This window comes from Rana temporaria, chromosome 4, assembly GCF_905171775.1.
Source record: "Rana temporaria chromosome 4, aRanTem1.1, whole genome shotgun sequence".
Lineage (NCBI taxonomy): Eukaryota > Metazoa > Chordata > Amphibia > Anura > Ranidae > Rana > Rana temporaria.
The window spans coordinates 229,600,656-229,618,418 of NC_053492.1; the positions used below are offsets into that span (position 1 = coordinate 229,600,656).

General features: G+C 42.7%; 1 protein-coding gene across 1 annotated transcript in view; it reads left to right on the plus strand.

The window, feature by feature from the left end:
- CD109 (CD109 molecule) overlaps positions 1 to 17,763 on the plus strand; it is a 187,295-nt gene that overhangs the window by 141,459 nt on the left and 28,073 nt on the right. Inside the window, exons 27-29 of the mRNA XM_040349961.1 lie at positions 8,855 to 9,020; positions 16,197 to 16,387; positions 16,759 to 16,911. Coding sequence (XP_040205895.1) covers positions 8,855 to 9,020; positions 16,197 to 16,387; positions 16,759 to 16,911 — 510 coding nt within the window. The remainder of the gene's footprint in view (positions 1 to 8,854; positions 9,021 to 16,196; positions 16,388 to 16,758; positions 16,912 to 17,763) is intronic.

A 17,763-nucleotide genomic window follows, 5' to 3' on the forward strand; every position in this document is an offset into this window, starting at 1 on the left:
GCATTAACGCATTTCAATATACTGCCATAACATTGCACTATCGTACTGCAATATACTGCCTTAAAAGTGCACTAATGCACTTCAATATACTGCCATAAACATGCACTAAGGCTCTTCAATATACTGCAGTAAATGTATACTGACGTTAAAATGTTTTAATAATGGTGCACTTAGATGGCGCTGGTTTCCTTCTGTCTTTGCACTTCAATATATTGCAGTAAACATACACTAACAAACTTCAATATACTGAAGTAAACGTGCACTAACACAGTTCAATATACTGCAGTAAACATGTACTAATGCACGTCAATATACTGCAGTAAACGTGCACTAACACAGTTCAATTTACTGCAGTAAACGTGCACTAGCTCACATTAATATACTGCATTAAATGTGCACTAACGCACCTCAATATACTGTACTGCCGTAAACCTGCCCTGAAACACTAAACTGACACTAAAGTAAAAAATGAATGTTCGCACTACACTCACTATATTCCCACTAAACTGACAGTAAATAAAAATGAATGGTCGCACTACACTCACGCTGCACTATCACTATATTCACACTGCACATACATTCTCAATAGAATCACAATAGCACACTATAGCAAATTAACTTGCTAGTAGAAATGAACAGAGCCATGTATCATCTAATTCCACTCCAATATCACACTGCAAATGGCTGCTCTGGGAAGAATCCCTTTTCTAGTGTGCAGTGAGTCTATGAGCAATGAGCCATGATTGGGCACAGTCATCATTAGTTTCTACAATCATGGCTCTGACATTGTTCTGTGCCCAAATTGGGGAAATCCTGTATTGCTTCAGCAAATCAGGGCTTCCAATGCACTATGCAATGCGCAGTGCGTTGTGGGGTGCTCGGCGGGCTGACCACCCTGACAATTCGGGTACAATGTTCGGCCCGAATTCATGCTCAGGCCAAACCGTTTGCCCAATACTAATTATAATGTTACTTACATCATTGTACCTCTGACAACATAACAGCACAATACCTCGGTTTATATAATAATTAACCACTTGCTTACTGGGCACTTAAACCCCCTTCCTGCCCAGATACATTTTCAGCTTTCGGTGATGTCCCACTTTGAATGACAATTGCATGGTCTTGCAACACTGTGCCCCAATGAAATTTGTATAATTTTTTCACACAAATAGAGCTTTTTTTTGGTGGTATTTAATCACTGTTGTTTTTTTTATTTTTGCGACTGAAAATATCTAAAAAAATAATAGGCTTAGAGAGCTGAGGGTTGTGACTGCAGTAGGGGCATGTCAACAAGAGGCAGAACAAGAGCAGTACCCTGAACTTTCTTGTGAATGGCTATGCAGGGGATCTTTCTTGTGAATGGCTATGCAGGGGGGGCATATCAGCACAAGTCTTGCCATTGGATTATAGCAGTGTTTCTCAATTCCAGTCCTCAGGCCCCCCCAACAGGTCAGGTTTTCAGGATTTCCATTATTTTGCACAGGTGATTTGATCAGTTTCACTGCCTTAGTAATCACCACAGCCTTTTCATCTGAGGGAAATCCTGAAAACCTGACCTGTTGGGGGGGCCTGAGGACTGGAATTGAGAAACACTGGATTATAGGCAGGCTGTGTTCCTAGCCCAGCCAAAAAACTGACCACACTGGGATGGACAAGCTTCAATGTCTAGCATGGTCAGTTTGAAATGGAGAAACAAGAGGACTAGCAGGATCACCAGGTATTTTACACAAAGGATGCAATGAAAAGAGTACAGGATACTTTTTTAACATAAGTACATCGTACAGCAAACACATATCAGGAATATGAAAGGTTGAGGTAACATAACTGCAACAGCTGCAACATATTTTGCTCAAAAACACACCATCATACTGTAGTTCCGATCAGTAAGGAGTAGTATTAGATATGCTTTTTCACTCCTACAGCAACAAGTATTTTTTTGCATTTCTAGGTCCATTTCATACATTAAAATATAAAGTTTACATTTTAACTACCTCTTGCCCACTGTATTGTAAAATGACGGCGAGAGAAATACCCTCTCATTCTGGGGTGCCATCTTATGATGTTGCCCTGGTGTCATTGCTGGGATTTACATACACGTCATGCTATTTAAAGTTAACGCTAGCTTGAATAGGACTAAAAATTTAGAATTTACTTTCACTAATTTTTGGCACTTTTACCTCCAATAGATATTCTTTCACCTTCCAAATATCTTTAGTTATTACATTTATAGTATATGGCTTTTGAATTCAGATTTACACAAATATATTTTTAGTGCATCCTTTTACACTTAAGAGTTGTGGAAGGGGGTGGAGAAGTGATCTCAGTATTTTTTCTCTGCTTATTCTGACTCATTGTGCTATGTGCTTTAGATCAAGAGATATCAGCATTACCACATTAATATACTGTACATTTACTAAAAATCATTTAGTTGGAGTGGCTCTTGGTAAACTAAATTATTTAGGGAGCACTTTTTTAGTGGTTTAGAAGGCAGTCCCCAAACACAACAGACATGGTCGTAGTTTAAAGTAGATGTAAACCCAATTCATTAAATTGAGCTGGGCACATATACTGTATCTGCAGTGTTTTGTTATCTCTCTTCAAAGAACTATGTCCCGTAGCTCTCTCCTGCTCCATTCTTCTGTTATCAACCTGATAACTTCCAAGTTCTCTGTCAGCTGAGATAAAAGCAGCCCAGGTTTTGTGTTGGGGAGGATGCTATAAATAGAATTACAGAAAGCTGAACTATTCAAAGAACAGCTCTGAAAGTCTATACCTATGAGGAGAGGGGGGGGTGTGCCTTTTCTCCAATCAGCTGTCTTGGCTTTAAGCCCAGGCTTCAGTGCAGTGCTGAACAGGAAGAGAAAATCTCCCAACATGATCAGAACTTTTTAAAGAATATATAAAGCTGAAGACAGCAGATTTACATGTAAAACTTATGTAGGGAGATCACTTTTGCAAGAAAATTTATTTCTGACAAATGAGGGCATCCATGTTATGATTACACGCATTCCCATAAGACCATGTACTACATAACAGTATATGGTATATTTGCCTACTGGCTGATTCACTGCCTCATCATGATTCATAGTAGACTTTAAAGCCACCGCTTGCTGACTGCCCTATAGCATTTGTACTGCTACAGGATGACAGCTGTGGGCAGAATCATGTGTGTGTGTGTATATATATATATATATATATATATATATATACCGTATTTTCCGGCGTATAAGACGACTTTCTGGATGCAAAAAAATGCATCCAAAGTCGGGGGTCGTCTTATACGCCGGGTACGGTCTCTGCCATCACTCACTTTTTTGTGAATAGGCGGTGCGGTGACAGTCTCCGGCTGCTGCGAGTGATTTAAAAGACGCTCCTTCTTCTCAGCATGTTCTGTGATAGGTGGAACACAAATCTTCCCAGCAGCGTCTCTGTTCTGTGTTCCTCCTATCACAGATGCCTTCTCATCCTCGGACGAGATGAGAAGATGACCGTGATAGGCGGAACACAGAACAGTGGCACTGCTGGGAAATGTTGTGTTCCGCCTAACACAGGACAGTCTGAGGAGAAGGCGCGTCTTTTAAATCATTGACGCGCGCAGCACGGAGACTGTCACCGCACCGCACCGCCTGAAAAAAAAAGTGAGTGATGGCACTGGGGGGCAAGTTCAGGCACAGTGGGGGGCAAGCTCAGGCACAGTGGGGGCAAGCTCAGGCACAGTGGCGGCAAGCTCAGGCACAGTGGGGGCAAGCTCAGGCACAGAGAGGGGGCAGGCACAGAGAGGAGGCAAGCTCAGGCACAGTGGCGGCAAGCTCAGGCACAGTGGGGGCAAGCTCAGGCACAGAGAGGGGGCAGGCACAGAGAGGGGGCAAGCTCAGGCACAGAGAGGGGGCAAGCTCAGGCACAGAGAGGGGGCAAGCTCAGGCACAGAGAGGGGGCAAGTGATGGCACAGAGAGAGGGCAAGTGATGGCACAGAGAGGGGCATGTAATGTAATGGCACAGTGAGGAATGTAATGTAATGGCACAGTGAGATTTGAAAAAGCCTGTTTCTGTCAGCGGTTCTGGCTACCCCTCAGCTTCCAGAAAGACTAGTAGGAAGGGGTAGTCTTATACAGTGAGTATATCCTAAAACCCAAATTTGTCCTGGAAAATTAGGGGGTCGTCTTATACGCCGGAAAAAATTATTTATATATATATATATATATATATATATATATATATATATATATATATATATATATATATATATATATAATTTTGCATTTCTGCCTGCAGGGGGGTGCTTCTGCTGTGACAAAGAGGGTTGGCAGTACTCAGAAACTGATCTGAAGTTGAAGGGCAATGGCTGCAATGAACCACATTTATACTCAAAAAGGTTGCTGGTGATTTATTCCAAAGATTATAACAGTACAAATTTGAATGACAACATTACCACAAGGCTGTAAGGCTGGCTCAGGCACTGGGACCGACCAGGACAACCAACAAAGAGACACCTACCACGGAAAGCCACAAGTACACTCCAGCTGCAGTGTGTGCTGTGTAGAGCCGGACCCGCCGGCAAGGGAAGATGGTTTAACTTTTACCAGTACAGGATAGCAGCTGTTGGCAGAATCATGTATACATATATGATTTTGCTTTTCTGCCTGCAGGGGATCACTGATCTGTGGGTCCCGGGGACTTGATGTTCTCCGGCACCCACTGATCATTTTTAAAACATGAGAACTGAAACATACCTATGTAAATAAGGCTTATCTCAGTTCTGGCATGATCCTGTGTCTCTGCAAAGCAGAGATTAGGATCAGGCTCTTCCCCTAGTAAAAGCAACACACTGTGTACTCAAAAACACTAACGGATCACCGTATTAGTGTCACTGGTTCTCGCAAAGTGACAAACGTGTCAGTTAGTGTCCAATAGACTGCTGCAATATTGCAGTCTGGCTATAAGTCACAGATCGCTGCCATTACCAGTATAAAAACACGTAATAAAAAAATCCATAAATATATCCCATAGTTTGTAGACGCTATAACGTTCGCATAAACCAATCAATATACACGCAAAAAATGGCCTGGTCAGGAAGGGGGTAAATCTTCTGGAGGTCAAGTGGCTAAAGTTACTTTTTTCCTTTGTTCCCATCACATATTTTGAGGCTGATTCATAAACCTGTAAAAAGGCGCTTCTCTGTTTTACTAAAGTATTTTTAAATTCTGGGCCAAATTGTGTGCTCTGAAGAAAAATGTCGCTCTTAGGAAACCCCACAGTTTTCCAGCACTTATGCATCTCATAAATGATTTAATAGCCTTTGTGTTCATTGTGACTAGAAAACCTTGCAGTGACTCTCTCTTAGGTCCTATAAAAATATTTCTTCCTTTGATACTGGGGATTCCTCTACTTAAGACCATCAACATGTAATGAAATCATCTGCTTCATACCATGAAGAAAAGGTCATAATAGCATCATTTATGTGTGATTTTCTCCACTGATGCAATTTTATAATAGTTTCAGCACAAAAAAATGGCATTTAAATTGAAAACATTGCCTATTAAAATGGTGACTTGGAAAATATAGTTCACTTTGTAATGTCTGGTCTGAGTAATGTTGAGAGGACTTTCTCAATGCTTCAGACAAGCCGTGATTTTTGGAGACATTACAAAGCCAATACAAATGCACACCAACTGATTATAAGGCTGGGAAATAACAATAAATGTCAATACTACAGCGTCATACAAGCTTAATGATTCAGCTGACTTTCTAATGTTTCCTAGTAACATTCATCATGATCAAAATGCGTCCTAAGCAACTAATATTTTATCCAGGTTTAGATAAAAATGCAGTATGCTATGACATCAGTATGCAAAGGGGGTCAGAGTTGCCAGCAGCTTTCGTTAAGTAAAAGGTATTTTTTGCAGTTAGTTCTGCTACTGGAAAAAACGAAACACTGTTAAAACATGTCAGCAGCTACATCTATAACTCTAGAACATGTAGCACATGGAATTTTACAAATATACATTGTGTGACTATTAAGCACTACCTCCACTATAGGTTCATTTGCACAGAAACATACGTGATCATCTATGAACAGAAAAGATAATGAACTCTTGATGTACCTTATGTCCTAAATCAATAATGTAAACCTGTCAGAACAGAAATATAAAGCTGACATTGCTGACAGGATTATCATAATTAAAGAAGGATTGGATGGTAACCTTGGGTCATGCACCTTCAAAAATATGTCATAAGTGATTATTTCATATTTTTATTTCAATTTGATTTTTTTTTAAAGTGCACTATCCTGAAAATAAGTCATTCCAAAATATAAGGTTCTGTGTCCTAATAAAGTTTTGCCTTTTTTTTGGTGTCACATATTATACCCTTTTATGAGCCAGTTATAGGTAGTGATCTGTCATGTTTGCTATGAATCACCAGATGAAATTAATATAAATCCTTTACTATTGCCATAAACAGAAGAATCCTCCAGTTATCCCTTAGGTTGTGTTCACACTGCCGCGACCTGAAAGTCGCGCGGCTTACTGTGTGACTTTACTTGGTGACTTCCTGGCGAATTGCGAAGCGTCTTGAGTACGACTTGATGCGACTTTGAAGCGCCTTTGAGGGAATGCCTGGACAATCTTCCTGTAACATTGGATCCAAATCCTATCAATATAGACAAGGATCCGGCTTGGAAGTGACTTCCATTAAAGTGGATAAAGGTCACTTTGAAGCAGTACAGGAACCTTTTTTAAAGTCGCAACGATTTCTGTTAATTAAAGCGGATGTGCCATGGAAGAAAATGTTAAAAGCCAGCAGCTACAAATACTGCAGCTGCTGACTTTTAATATTAGGACACTTACCTGTCCTGGAGTCCAGTGCCGATCGCAGCAGAGGACGAGCGATCGCTCGTCTCTCTGCTGCTCCACGCTGAGGGAACCAGGAAGTGAAGCGCTGCGGCTTCACTGCCCGGTTCCCTACGGCGCATGCGCGAGTTGCGCCGCGCCCGCCGATTGGCTCCCGCTGTGTGCTGGGAGCCGAGTGTTCCCAGCACACAACGGGGGGGGGGGGGGGGGGGCGACAGGATGTGACAGAATGCCCGTCTTTTGCCCGTGAATGCCGGGCCGGAAGTGGGTGCAAATACCTGTCTTTAGACAGGTATCTGCACCCCCCTCCCCCTGAAAGGTGTCAAATGTGACACCGGAGGGGGGGAGGGTTCCGATCAGCGGGACTCCACTTTAGGGTGGAGAACCGCTTTAAGACAACTCTCATTGACTAACATGGGATTTCATATGTCATGCGACTTGGGGTCTCACACGTTGGATCCCAAGTTACGGCAGCGTGAACTGAGCCTGATACTGCTGATATTACAGAAAAACTTTGGATTGCGAGCATAATTTATTCCAGAAATATGCTTGTAATCCAAAGCACTTGTATATCAAAGCAGATTTTTTTCACAACCATTTATTCATAGATCCTTCAGTTTATAGCCCATTTAAAAATATTATAGCAATGTGTAATCATAAAATGTCCATTCACAAATGAAAGCCTCCGCAAGGGAATTAGTAGTTAAATCCAGCAGAAGCTACAGAGTATAAAAGAGAAAAGAGGTGCCTCTAAGGCCCCTTTCACACTGGGTATTTTTTGAGCGTTATTCGAGCGTTATTCGAGCGTTATTCGAGCGAAGCCTCATCTGCAATCCCGATGTGAAAGCCTGAATGCTTTCAGAGCTCTTTCACACTGCCAGCACCCAAAACGTTTTAGGGCGTTTTTGCAGTGCCTCAGTGTGAAAGGGTAAGGCGTTTTTACAGCGCTTTTCAATTCATTTCAATGGATAGGGGCGTTTTTGGAGTGTTTTTTTCAGTGCCCAAAAGCTGCTCCAACGATGCTGCTTGCAGGACTTATCTAAACGCCCCGCCAGTGCAACGCCTCAGTGTGGAAAGGGTAAGGCGTTTTTACCTTCACTGAGATCCCTTTATTGGCTGCCAGTAAAAGATAGGATCACTTTCAAGGCACTCTGTCTAATGCATAAGTGCATTCATAAAAATGCCCCCCAATATCTATGCGAAAAAATAAAAGCTCATAACCCCAATCGTATTCTACGATCCACCAATCAAAACCTTGTCCAGATACCCAAAGCAAGATACAAGTCCAAAGGAGATTGAAGGTTTGCAGTCCAGGGACCTCGACTGTGAAATGCTCTGCCTACCACCACTCGATTGGAGTCAGACCACTTGGCCTTCAGGAGAAAGATTAAAACCCATCTCTTCTAAGGTCAAGGGGTTGCACTCACAGAATGGATTCAGCGCCCAGAGGCGATTCAGTTTGCATGTGTTGCGCTATATACGTTTTTCACTCACTCACTTACAGTGCTTTCAATTCATTTCAATGGAGAGGGGCGTTTTTTTCAGCGCCCAAAAGCTGCTCTAAGGATGCTGCTTGCAGGACTCAGTGTGAAAGGGTCCATTGAGATGCACGGAGAGCGTTTTATAGCGCTATTTTTAACGCTAAAACGCTGTAAAAACGCTTTGTCTGTGTAACCGCCGATCGCGGGTGCCTGGCGGACATCGTGGTGGACATCGCGGGCCCCAGGCACGTGCATCGGCATCCCAGCGATGCGGCGGGGGCGCTCGCGTGCCCCCCAGTTGCCGAAGGAGCCAAGGACATCTAAAGACGTCCTCCCGGCAATTGAGAGCCACCTTGTGGCCGTCTTTAGGCAATAGGCTGGATCTCAAGTGGTTAAGAACTACCATTGTAAGAACACAACATTTGAAATGTCTTTGTGTAAATAAGATGTCTGTATGCTTTTCCAGAGAGATGTGACTTCATTTGTATTGTTTGATACAAAACAAATGTGTTTCTCCCCAGAATTCTACTCAAATGACAGCTGCTGCAAGTTACATGGAGTCTCAACTGTATGAAGTCATTTCTGATAACTACACCCTAAGTCTTGTGACATATGCATTATCACTGGTTGGAAGAAACAAAGCTAAAGAAGGACTAGACATTCTTAACAATCGAGCAGAGAGTGAAGGTAACCCCACTGTTGAATTGCCAGTGCTGGTCAAGAATTTATGTTGCCTTGTACTGGCATTATTCTAACTAAGTAGCATCAGCAAAAAATCTGACCCCTGTCAACTGTTATAGAAATAATTACAATAACAATTTTAGGTTATTTTGGATGTTTAAAAATGTTTTGTTTAACCACTTAAGGACCGGACCAATATGCTGCCTAAAGACCCAAGGTGTTTTTACAGTTCGGGACTGCGTTGCTTTAACAGACAATTGCGCGGTCGTGCGACGTGGCTCCCAAACAAAATTGGCATCCTTTTTTTTCCCACAAATAGAGCTTTCTTTTGGTGGTATTTGATCACCTCTGCGGTTTTTATTTTTTGCGCTATAAACAAAAATAGAGCGACAATTTTGAAAAAAATTCAATATTTTTTACTTTTTGCTATAATAAATATCCCCCAAAAATATATATACATTTTTTTCCCTCAGTTTAGGCCGATACGTATTCGTCTACCTATTTTTGGTAAAAAAAATCGCAATAAGCGTTTATCGATTGGTTTGCGCAAAATTTATTGCGTTTACAAAATAGGGGATAGTTTTATTGCATTTTTATTAATTATTTTTTTTTTACTACTAATGGCGGCGATCAGCAATTTTTTTCGTGACTGCGACATTATGGCGGACACTTCAGACAATTTTGACACATTTTTGGGACCATTGTCATTTTCACAGCAAAAAATGCATTTAAATTGCATTGTTTATTGTGAAAATGACAGTTGCAGTTCGGGAGTTAACCACAGGTGGCGCTGTAGGATTTAGTGTACACTTAGTGTGTGTTTACAACTGTAGGGGGGTGTGGCTGTAGCAATGATGTCATCGATCGAGTCTCCCCTATAAAAGGGATCACTCGATCGATGCAGCGCCATAGTGAAGCATGGGGAAGCCGTGTTTACATACGGCTCTCCCCGTTCTTCAGCTCCGGGGAGCGATCGCGACGGAGCGGCTATAAACAAATAGCCGCGCTGTCGTCCCGGATCGCTCCCCGAGGGACCCCCCACCCGCTAGAAGGCAGGGACGTACAGGTGCGCCAATGTGCCTGTACGTGCCATTCTGCCGACGTATATGTACATGCGGCGGTCGGGAAGGGGTTAAACAACATGGGCCAAATATCAGAGGTGTTAAAGCAGTGGTGCCCAACCTTTTAAAGCACGAGGGCCACTTAAGCGACTTGGTAACCGGTTGCGAGCCACAATAAACAGAGCGGGCGAATGGCAGGTCCATGTCCGCTCTGCATATGGAGAATGGGCACGGACACTATACCTCGGATTGGAGGTAGGACACAAGTTGGTTTACATCTGCCATTCCTTAGAGGTGAATGGAGGGTCCAATTGAGTCGGAATGAAAGGGCCCGAGGCTGCTTTAACACTGATGCGCTGCGGTTTACCAACGCAGTATACCTTTGGCTTTCCTGCACTTTGCAACAGACTTCTATTATATTCTGCAGGTTTGGTGTATTTTCACGTCAGTTTGAAAACAGCCCAGTAACCACTGCAGAACAAATATGCTCATATATACACAGTGGGGCAGATCCACAAAGATCTGCCCCGACGCAGGGTATCTGAGATACGCTACGCCGCCGTACCTTACCTGGCTTTGGTTCGAATCCATAAAGAATTTGCGCCATAAGTTACGGCGGCGTAGTGTATCTCAAGCGGCGTAACCGCGCGGAATTCAAATGCGGCGAGTAGGGTGCGTGTTTCATTTAAATGAAGCGCGTCCCCGCACTGAACGAACTGTGCATGCTCCGTTCCTAAATTTCCCGCCGTGCATTGCGCTAAATGACGTCGCAAGGACGTAATTTTTTGTGACGTGGACGTAAATTACGTCCAGCCCGATTCACGGACGACTTACGCAAACCAATTTTTTTTTTCATTATACGCGGGAACGACAGCCATACTTAACATTGAGTACGCCACGAAATACCAGCTTTAACTATATGCCGAAAAAAGCCGACTAGAGACAACGTAAAAAATGCGACGGCCGCTCGTACGTTCGTGGATCGTCGGAAATAGCTAATTTGCATACTCGACGCGGAAAATGACACGAACGCCACCCAGCGGACGCCGAAGAATTTCATCTTGGATCCGAAGGCGTACGAAGACGTACGCCTGTCGGATCTAACCCAGATGCCGTTGTATTTTGTTTTGAGGATTCAAAACAAAGATACGACACAGGAAATTTGAAAGTACGCCGGCGTATCAGTAGATACGCTGGCGTACTCGCTTTGTGGATCTGCCCCTATAATTTTATTAATAAACTGACCTTAAATTAGAGTATTCTTTTCTAATCCATCCCAGAGCAGGAGGTTGCGGGCCACATCAGAGGGCTCCATGGGCCACATGTGGGCCCCGGGCCACTGGTTGAGCACCCCTGTGTTAAAAGATAGATGCCAAGTAGAATTTACATACATTGGTCTAAGGAGGGTAGAATGGAGCGCTATCAGGGGCGGCTAGTGAGATATACCGGTATATATAAAAATAATGAAAGTCCAGTTAGTATTTGGAGGCTAAGTCCATTTACTTCTGGATCCAGACCTGTGTTAAAGGTTCTGGTCAGTGCTGGTAATGACAGCCAGCTCAGGAGAGCAGAAGAGACTCCTATAGCAATGAGAAGAAATATGGCAAGGCAATGCTAATTCAACTGACCAGTTCACAAAGCTGGCAAAAAACATCAACAATAAAGAATGTAACTTATGGAGATTATCACAGCGTGCTCCTTCATCAGGCCTGATAAAGAAGCACGCATGCTCCGAACGCGAGCTCAATCACACCCCCTGTTCACAAGCGCCTGAGGTGCCTGCTGATGTGCTTTGCTGAAGTGCCTGCGGTGATACTCTCCAGCCTCGGAGCTACGATTGCCGATCCCCAATCACTGATGCCCAGCTGGAACCGAGGGAACACCCAGGAATGCTAAAGAACCCTAAAACGAATGCCTGTTTGCCATTACTCAAAGGTGAGTCTACCTTTGAAGTAAATTAAAGTTTTTACACTGACATATTGCACTTAGAGTGGCGCTGCTCTCTCTTTCTTCTTTACATACAGTACATTGGTCTGCTTACTCAAAACTGTAAATCAAGGTTTTGGGTTTTCTCCATAAGTTACATTCTTTAATGTTGATGTGAATAGATATGTACATGTTTGTATATGTTTTTTTGCCAGCTTTGTGAACTGGTCAGTTGAATTAGCATTGACTTGCCATCTGGCCAGGAACCTGGTTGACATTCTGATGCTACTTCTTTCAGTATGCTCCTACTGGGCTTTCGAAACCTGCTGAGCAGTGATACTAAATGGTTGAGAGGGAAAGGGGTTGCCATAAGCAAAACGTTATCCTAAGCTCAAAAAAGTGTGGTGTATAATTTAGTTCAAAGCGGAGCTTCATAATCAATTGTTTCCAATTATGTTGATTAGTTATTTCTGCCCTAAAGTGGGGCTTTCTTTCACTGCTATGGTTAAATGTTTGTTAAGCTTAGTGCCGGTTCACACTACAGCGACTTTGGATCCTACTTGTCACACCTCAAGTAGCCCTAAGTGGCTTGAAATCAGTAATCCCATGTTAGTCAATAAGATCTGTCTTAATGTACACTACTGAAGTCGCTCCGACTTCAGAAAAGGTTCCTGTACTACTTCAAAGGCGACTTCTAGGCAACTTGTACCCATAGATTTCAATGGAGGTTGCCTTCAAATTTGGATCACCATCTTAACTGAAGCAACTTTACAGGAAAATAAAATAGTTTACTATTTACCTCCCTCCTCAGAACTTTTTTCATTCTGTGATTGGCCACACCCAAAGTCGCCTGTCCTGGAGGCAACTTTAAATTGCGTTGTAAGTTGCTCCAAGTTGAGCTGAAGTCGCCTTGAAAAGTCGCGCTATAAGTCGGGTTGCCCCTGTGTGAACTGGCACTAAAGCCTCGTACACACCGTTTTCCTCAACAGAATCCATCAAGAAACTTGGTGGCAGAGCTTTTTTGCCGAGGAAAACGGTCGTGTGTATGTTTTTCATCAAGGAAACTGTCGAGGAACTCGACGAGAAAAAAAGAGAACAAGTTCTCTTTTTCCTCGACGGGAGTCTCAATTTCCTCGTCGTGTTCCTCGTCGGGCTGGTTTTCGACGAGAAACACGTTCGTATGTATGCTAAGAAACCCGCGCATGCTCAGAATAAAGTATGAGACGGGAGCGCACCTTCGGTAAAAGTAGCGTTTGTAATGGAGATAGCACATTTGTCACGCTGTAACGGTCTGAAAAGTGCAAATTGTCTCTCACCAAACTTTTACTTAACACGCAGTAACATGAGATTAGCAAAAGCAGCCCCAAGGGTTGTGCCAGTGGAATCGAACTTTCCCTGCCGTTGTATGTGTTGTACGTCACCACGTTTGAGAACGAGGAGATTTGGTCTTGACCATGTGTACGCAAAGAAAGCTTGTCAAGTTTCTCCACAAGCCTGAACTCGTCGAGGAAAACGATGTTTCATTTACGACGAGTTCCTCGGTCGTGTGTACGAGGCCTCAGTGTAGAGGGGTAAGTTGTAACACTTACCTTGTTCCTTGCTTCTCTGGCAGCCAGCATACTCCTCTCTCTCTGGGTGGTGGGAGGGTCCTGGCCGTGTGTGCGTACACTGCTGGATTACTGGTCCTTCATTGTACATAATCATGTCAGCCCTGCGATTGCTGGGTGGAGCTCTGAAGAGAGGTCTAGGGGAACTGATTGCACAGCTTCATAGAAGCCCATCAGAATGAGGGATGAGGTGAGTATTACAGCTTATTTCTCTATTCCTAGGCTTCACAAGCAATTAACACTTGCAGTGCTGCACAGAGTGGAGCTTTAATAAATGTTATCGCTATCCCTTTATTTGCATTTGTCAAGGACAAGGGTGTTAGTATAACATCATTTGCTGGCTGTAATGTGTGCATAGGAACAACGTAGGGTTGATTTGCTAAAAATGGAGCCTGCAAAATATTGTTCAGCTCTGCATAGAAACCAATCAGCTTACAGGTTTTAGCCCCAGTTCACACTTATGCGCTGCGAATTCGGTGCAAATTTAAAGCGGTACACAATGAGAATTTGCATTGCGGTTTCTGCTTGCCATGTGCAATCTCAATGAGGGGAGTGGTCACATCTATGATTTTATTTTCTATAAAATCTAGGCAAAAAAAAAAGATTTCCAGTGATGTGAACACTGTACTGCAATTTCAATCGTGTCCCATAGAAGTCTATAAAGCTAAATTTGCACCGTACCACACTAAACTCGCACAAGACCCTTTTTGGAAACCAGATCAAATTTGCACTGCATATATGGGAACAGCCTTCATTGGAAATAATGTTTTTTTAAAATCTATGTTTTTTGGAATGCATCTGATCCGCATATAATTTGCATAAGTGTGAACCGGAGCTAAATTAATCAAGCTAAAGTTAGGAGCTGATTGACTGCACAGCTGCGCCAGATTCTGAGTGCTTCAGTTTTAGTAAATCTACACCACTGTGTTGAGAGGTTACCTTTGCTTATGCCAATTCCTACAATTCCCCCAGCTTTGATAAATTAAAATACACTATATTGTCAAAAGTATTAGGACGCCTGCCTTTACACACACATAAACTTTAATGGCATTCCAGTCTTAGTCCGCTACAACAGCTTCAACTATTCTGGGAAGACTGTCCACAAGGTTTAGGTGTGTGTCTTTGGGAATGTTTGACCATTCTTCCAGAAGCACATTTGTGAGGTCAGGCACTGATGTTGAACAGAAAGGACTAACACACAGTCTCCACTCTAATTCATCCCAAAGGTGTTCTATTGGGCTGAGGTCAGGACTCTGTGCAGATCAGGACTCTGTGCAGGCCAGTCAAGTTCCTCCACCCCAAACTCGCTCATCCATGTGTTTATGCACCTTGCTTTGTGACTGGTGCACAGTCATGTTGGAACAGGAAGGTACCATCCCCAAACTGTTCCCACAAAGTTGGGAGCATGAAATCGTCCAAAAGGTCCTGTATGCTAAGGCCTTAGGAGTTCCCTGCACTGGAACAAAGGGGCCAAGCCCAATGCCTGAAAAACAACCCCACACTATAATTCCCCCCTCAACCAAATTATCTGGAAGTCTTGGATTCTTTTCATTTTTACAATGCCTATAACTAACTTATTAAATAAAACACTTTGACCAGAGAGGGTAATAGTAATTATAAATCCAACTGTATTACATTAAGGAGGAACTAGATTTATCTGTGTTCAGGTTAGCTCCCACCATAATTACACTAGAACATTATGGCACACTTAACTGACACAGTGCCTTAGTCTCAAGACACCATTCTGTTTGAAGCTATTGCCATCTCTCCACAGCTTCTTCTGGGTTCAGCAACCCTGTTCTTCAGCCACTGACAATGGAACTCTTGAACATGCACACAGTAGTTACTTCAATCCAACTCATTTCTCAGCATGCTGTGCAGCATATATTGTAAGAGAAAAATTGCTAGAAGCATGTGGAGTTTTTTTTTTCAAAAGAGCCATTCTTTTACAAAATGGAAAGGGTACCTCCTTTCATTCAGATTTACATTTTAAAGCTGGTCTCCAAGTAATAGAAAAAAGTACCTCTGCAGTGGGACTTCTCTTGCTCTACAAGGGTTTAATGCTCATTTCAAGCTCTTTCCTCCTTCCACGTGACAAGAAGTTGGGTCCTGTGAATACTCCCCAAGGCCCTTTCCTGTCAAGAAATGCCCCCTATCAAAAAAATGCCAGGCCAGAACTGCGCATGCGCAGTACGGAGCCGCCAAAAGCCTCCGAACATCTGAATTGACGATCGGCGGTAGACGGCGCCTTCGCACAATAGCCAACATTGTGACACACGCTCCTGATGCTCGTGCAAGTCTGCAAGGGGCAGATTTGTTCATGATGGGCACGTGTGAGGGAGAATGTGTACATGAAGGGGGTGTACAAAGACGTGTAGGAAGAATAGCAGAGAATTTTTTTTTTTAGGAAATGTGTTTGAGATTCGTGCTAGCTTTTTAAATGGGCTAAAAAGGGTTGATAAAAAATGCTACCGGTCCTTTAGGTGTGCACAACCCCTCAGACTATGTCTGCCATTCCACAGAATGATACATTTTGTATTATGTCCCTTATATTGAATGTTAACATTGAACATATTGTTTACCTACAGGTGATTTACGGTTTTGGAAATCTGATATCCAAACAGCTTCTGGATGGTGGCAGCCAAGCTCTAAAGATATAGAAATAGCCTCTTATATTCTAATGTCCCATGTGATTCAAAATCGTGTTTCTGAGGGGATAGCAGTAATGAATTGGTTAAGCCAGCAGAGGAACTCCCTAGGAGGGTTCTCTTCCACTCAGGTTTGTTACAGTCACCTAAAATTGGCACACTTTGCTTTGTCTTATTATTTTGTAAATTTGGATTAAATACTTTATAACAGATTGTTGTTGCCTGGAACAAATGCTTGGCAGCAGACAAAATATCTTTATTCAACAATATTTAAATAATTACTTTATTATTGTATATGTATTAACAGCCATACAATTGAAGCATATATTTTAGTGTAAATCATCATTTTAAGAGCAACTGTTTTTTTTATTGTACTTTTAAGAAAAAAAATCTAGCACAAATATCAATAGATTGTTTTAAATTATATTTACAAACACAGTTTGGAAGATTTCGAAAATTACACAATTAATGCTTACGTTGCTTGCATTGTATTCTCAAACAGGATACCATAGTAGCTTTGCAAGCAATGTCACTGTTTGCATCTAGGCACTCCGTAAGTAAACCAGACTTATTCATATCAGTGGAGGGAGATCAGATGGCTTCTACAAGTTTTTCAGTCAATTCAGGAAACCGCATGTTACTTCAAACAAAACCGGTAATGTTCGATATGCTTGGTATTTATTCATTATTTGTAATTGTTATTGGTAGATCAAGCTGTACGTTGGCAGACCCATGGGTCATATTCAAAAAATATTAAACAGACCTCTGCATTTAATAGCCTACAGCAGGGGTGCCCAACCAGTGGCCCGAGGCCACATGTGGCCGCAGAGCCCTCTGATGTGGCCCGCAACCTCCTGCTCTGGGATGGAATAGAATAGAATACTGTTATTAAAGGCCAGTTTATTACTAAAATCACAGTGTATAAAAGGGCATATCTGTTCTGCAGTGGTTACTGGGCTGCTTTAAAACTGATCCGCAGGTGCAGCGCAGTTTACCTGTGGGTTACCTGCACTGAGCCATAGACTTCTGTTATTACATGCGAGTTTGGTGAACTTTCTGAAAGTGCACCAAACCTGCATAATATAATAGAAGTCTATTGCAAAGTGCAGGTAAGCCAAAGGTACACTGCGTTGCACCCAGGGTGAAAGCAGCCTTGGGCATCTTTCACACGGTCAGTCTGACAGTCTGACCAATTGGACGCTCCATTCACTTCTAAGTAGTGGCAGACATAAACCGACTTGTGTCCTACCTCCAATACGATCCACTAAAAAGTATAGTTGGCTGTGTCTTTCTGTGTCCGCTCTGCATATGCAGAGCAGACACGGACATGCCATCCACCTGCTCCGCTTGTTGTAGTCCCTCTTCAAAAGGTTGGGCACCCCTGGCCTACAGTATGTAACCATACGTTATTGATGCTGCGGTCATGCTGGTCTTTTGGATGTATTAGATATCCCTTTTGAGTTACTGGAAAATATAAGCAGAAATGAAATACCATGGATAACTGGCT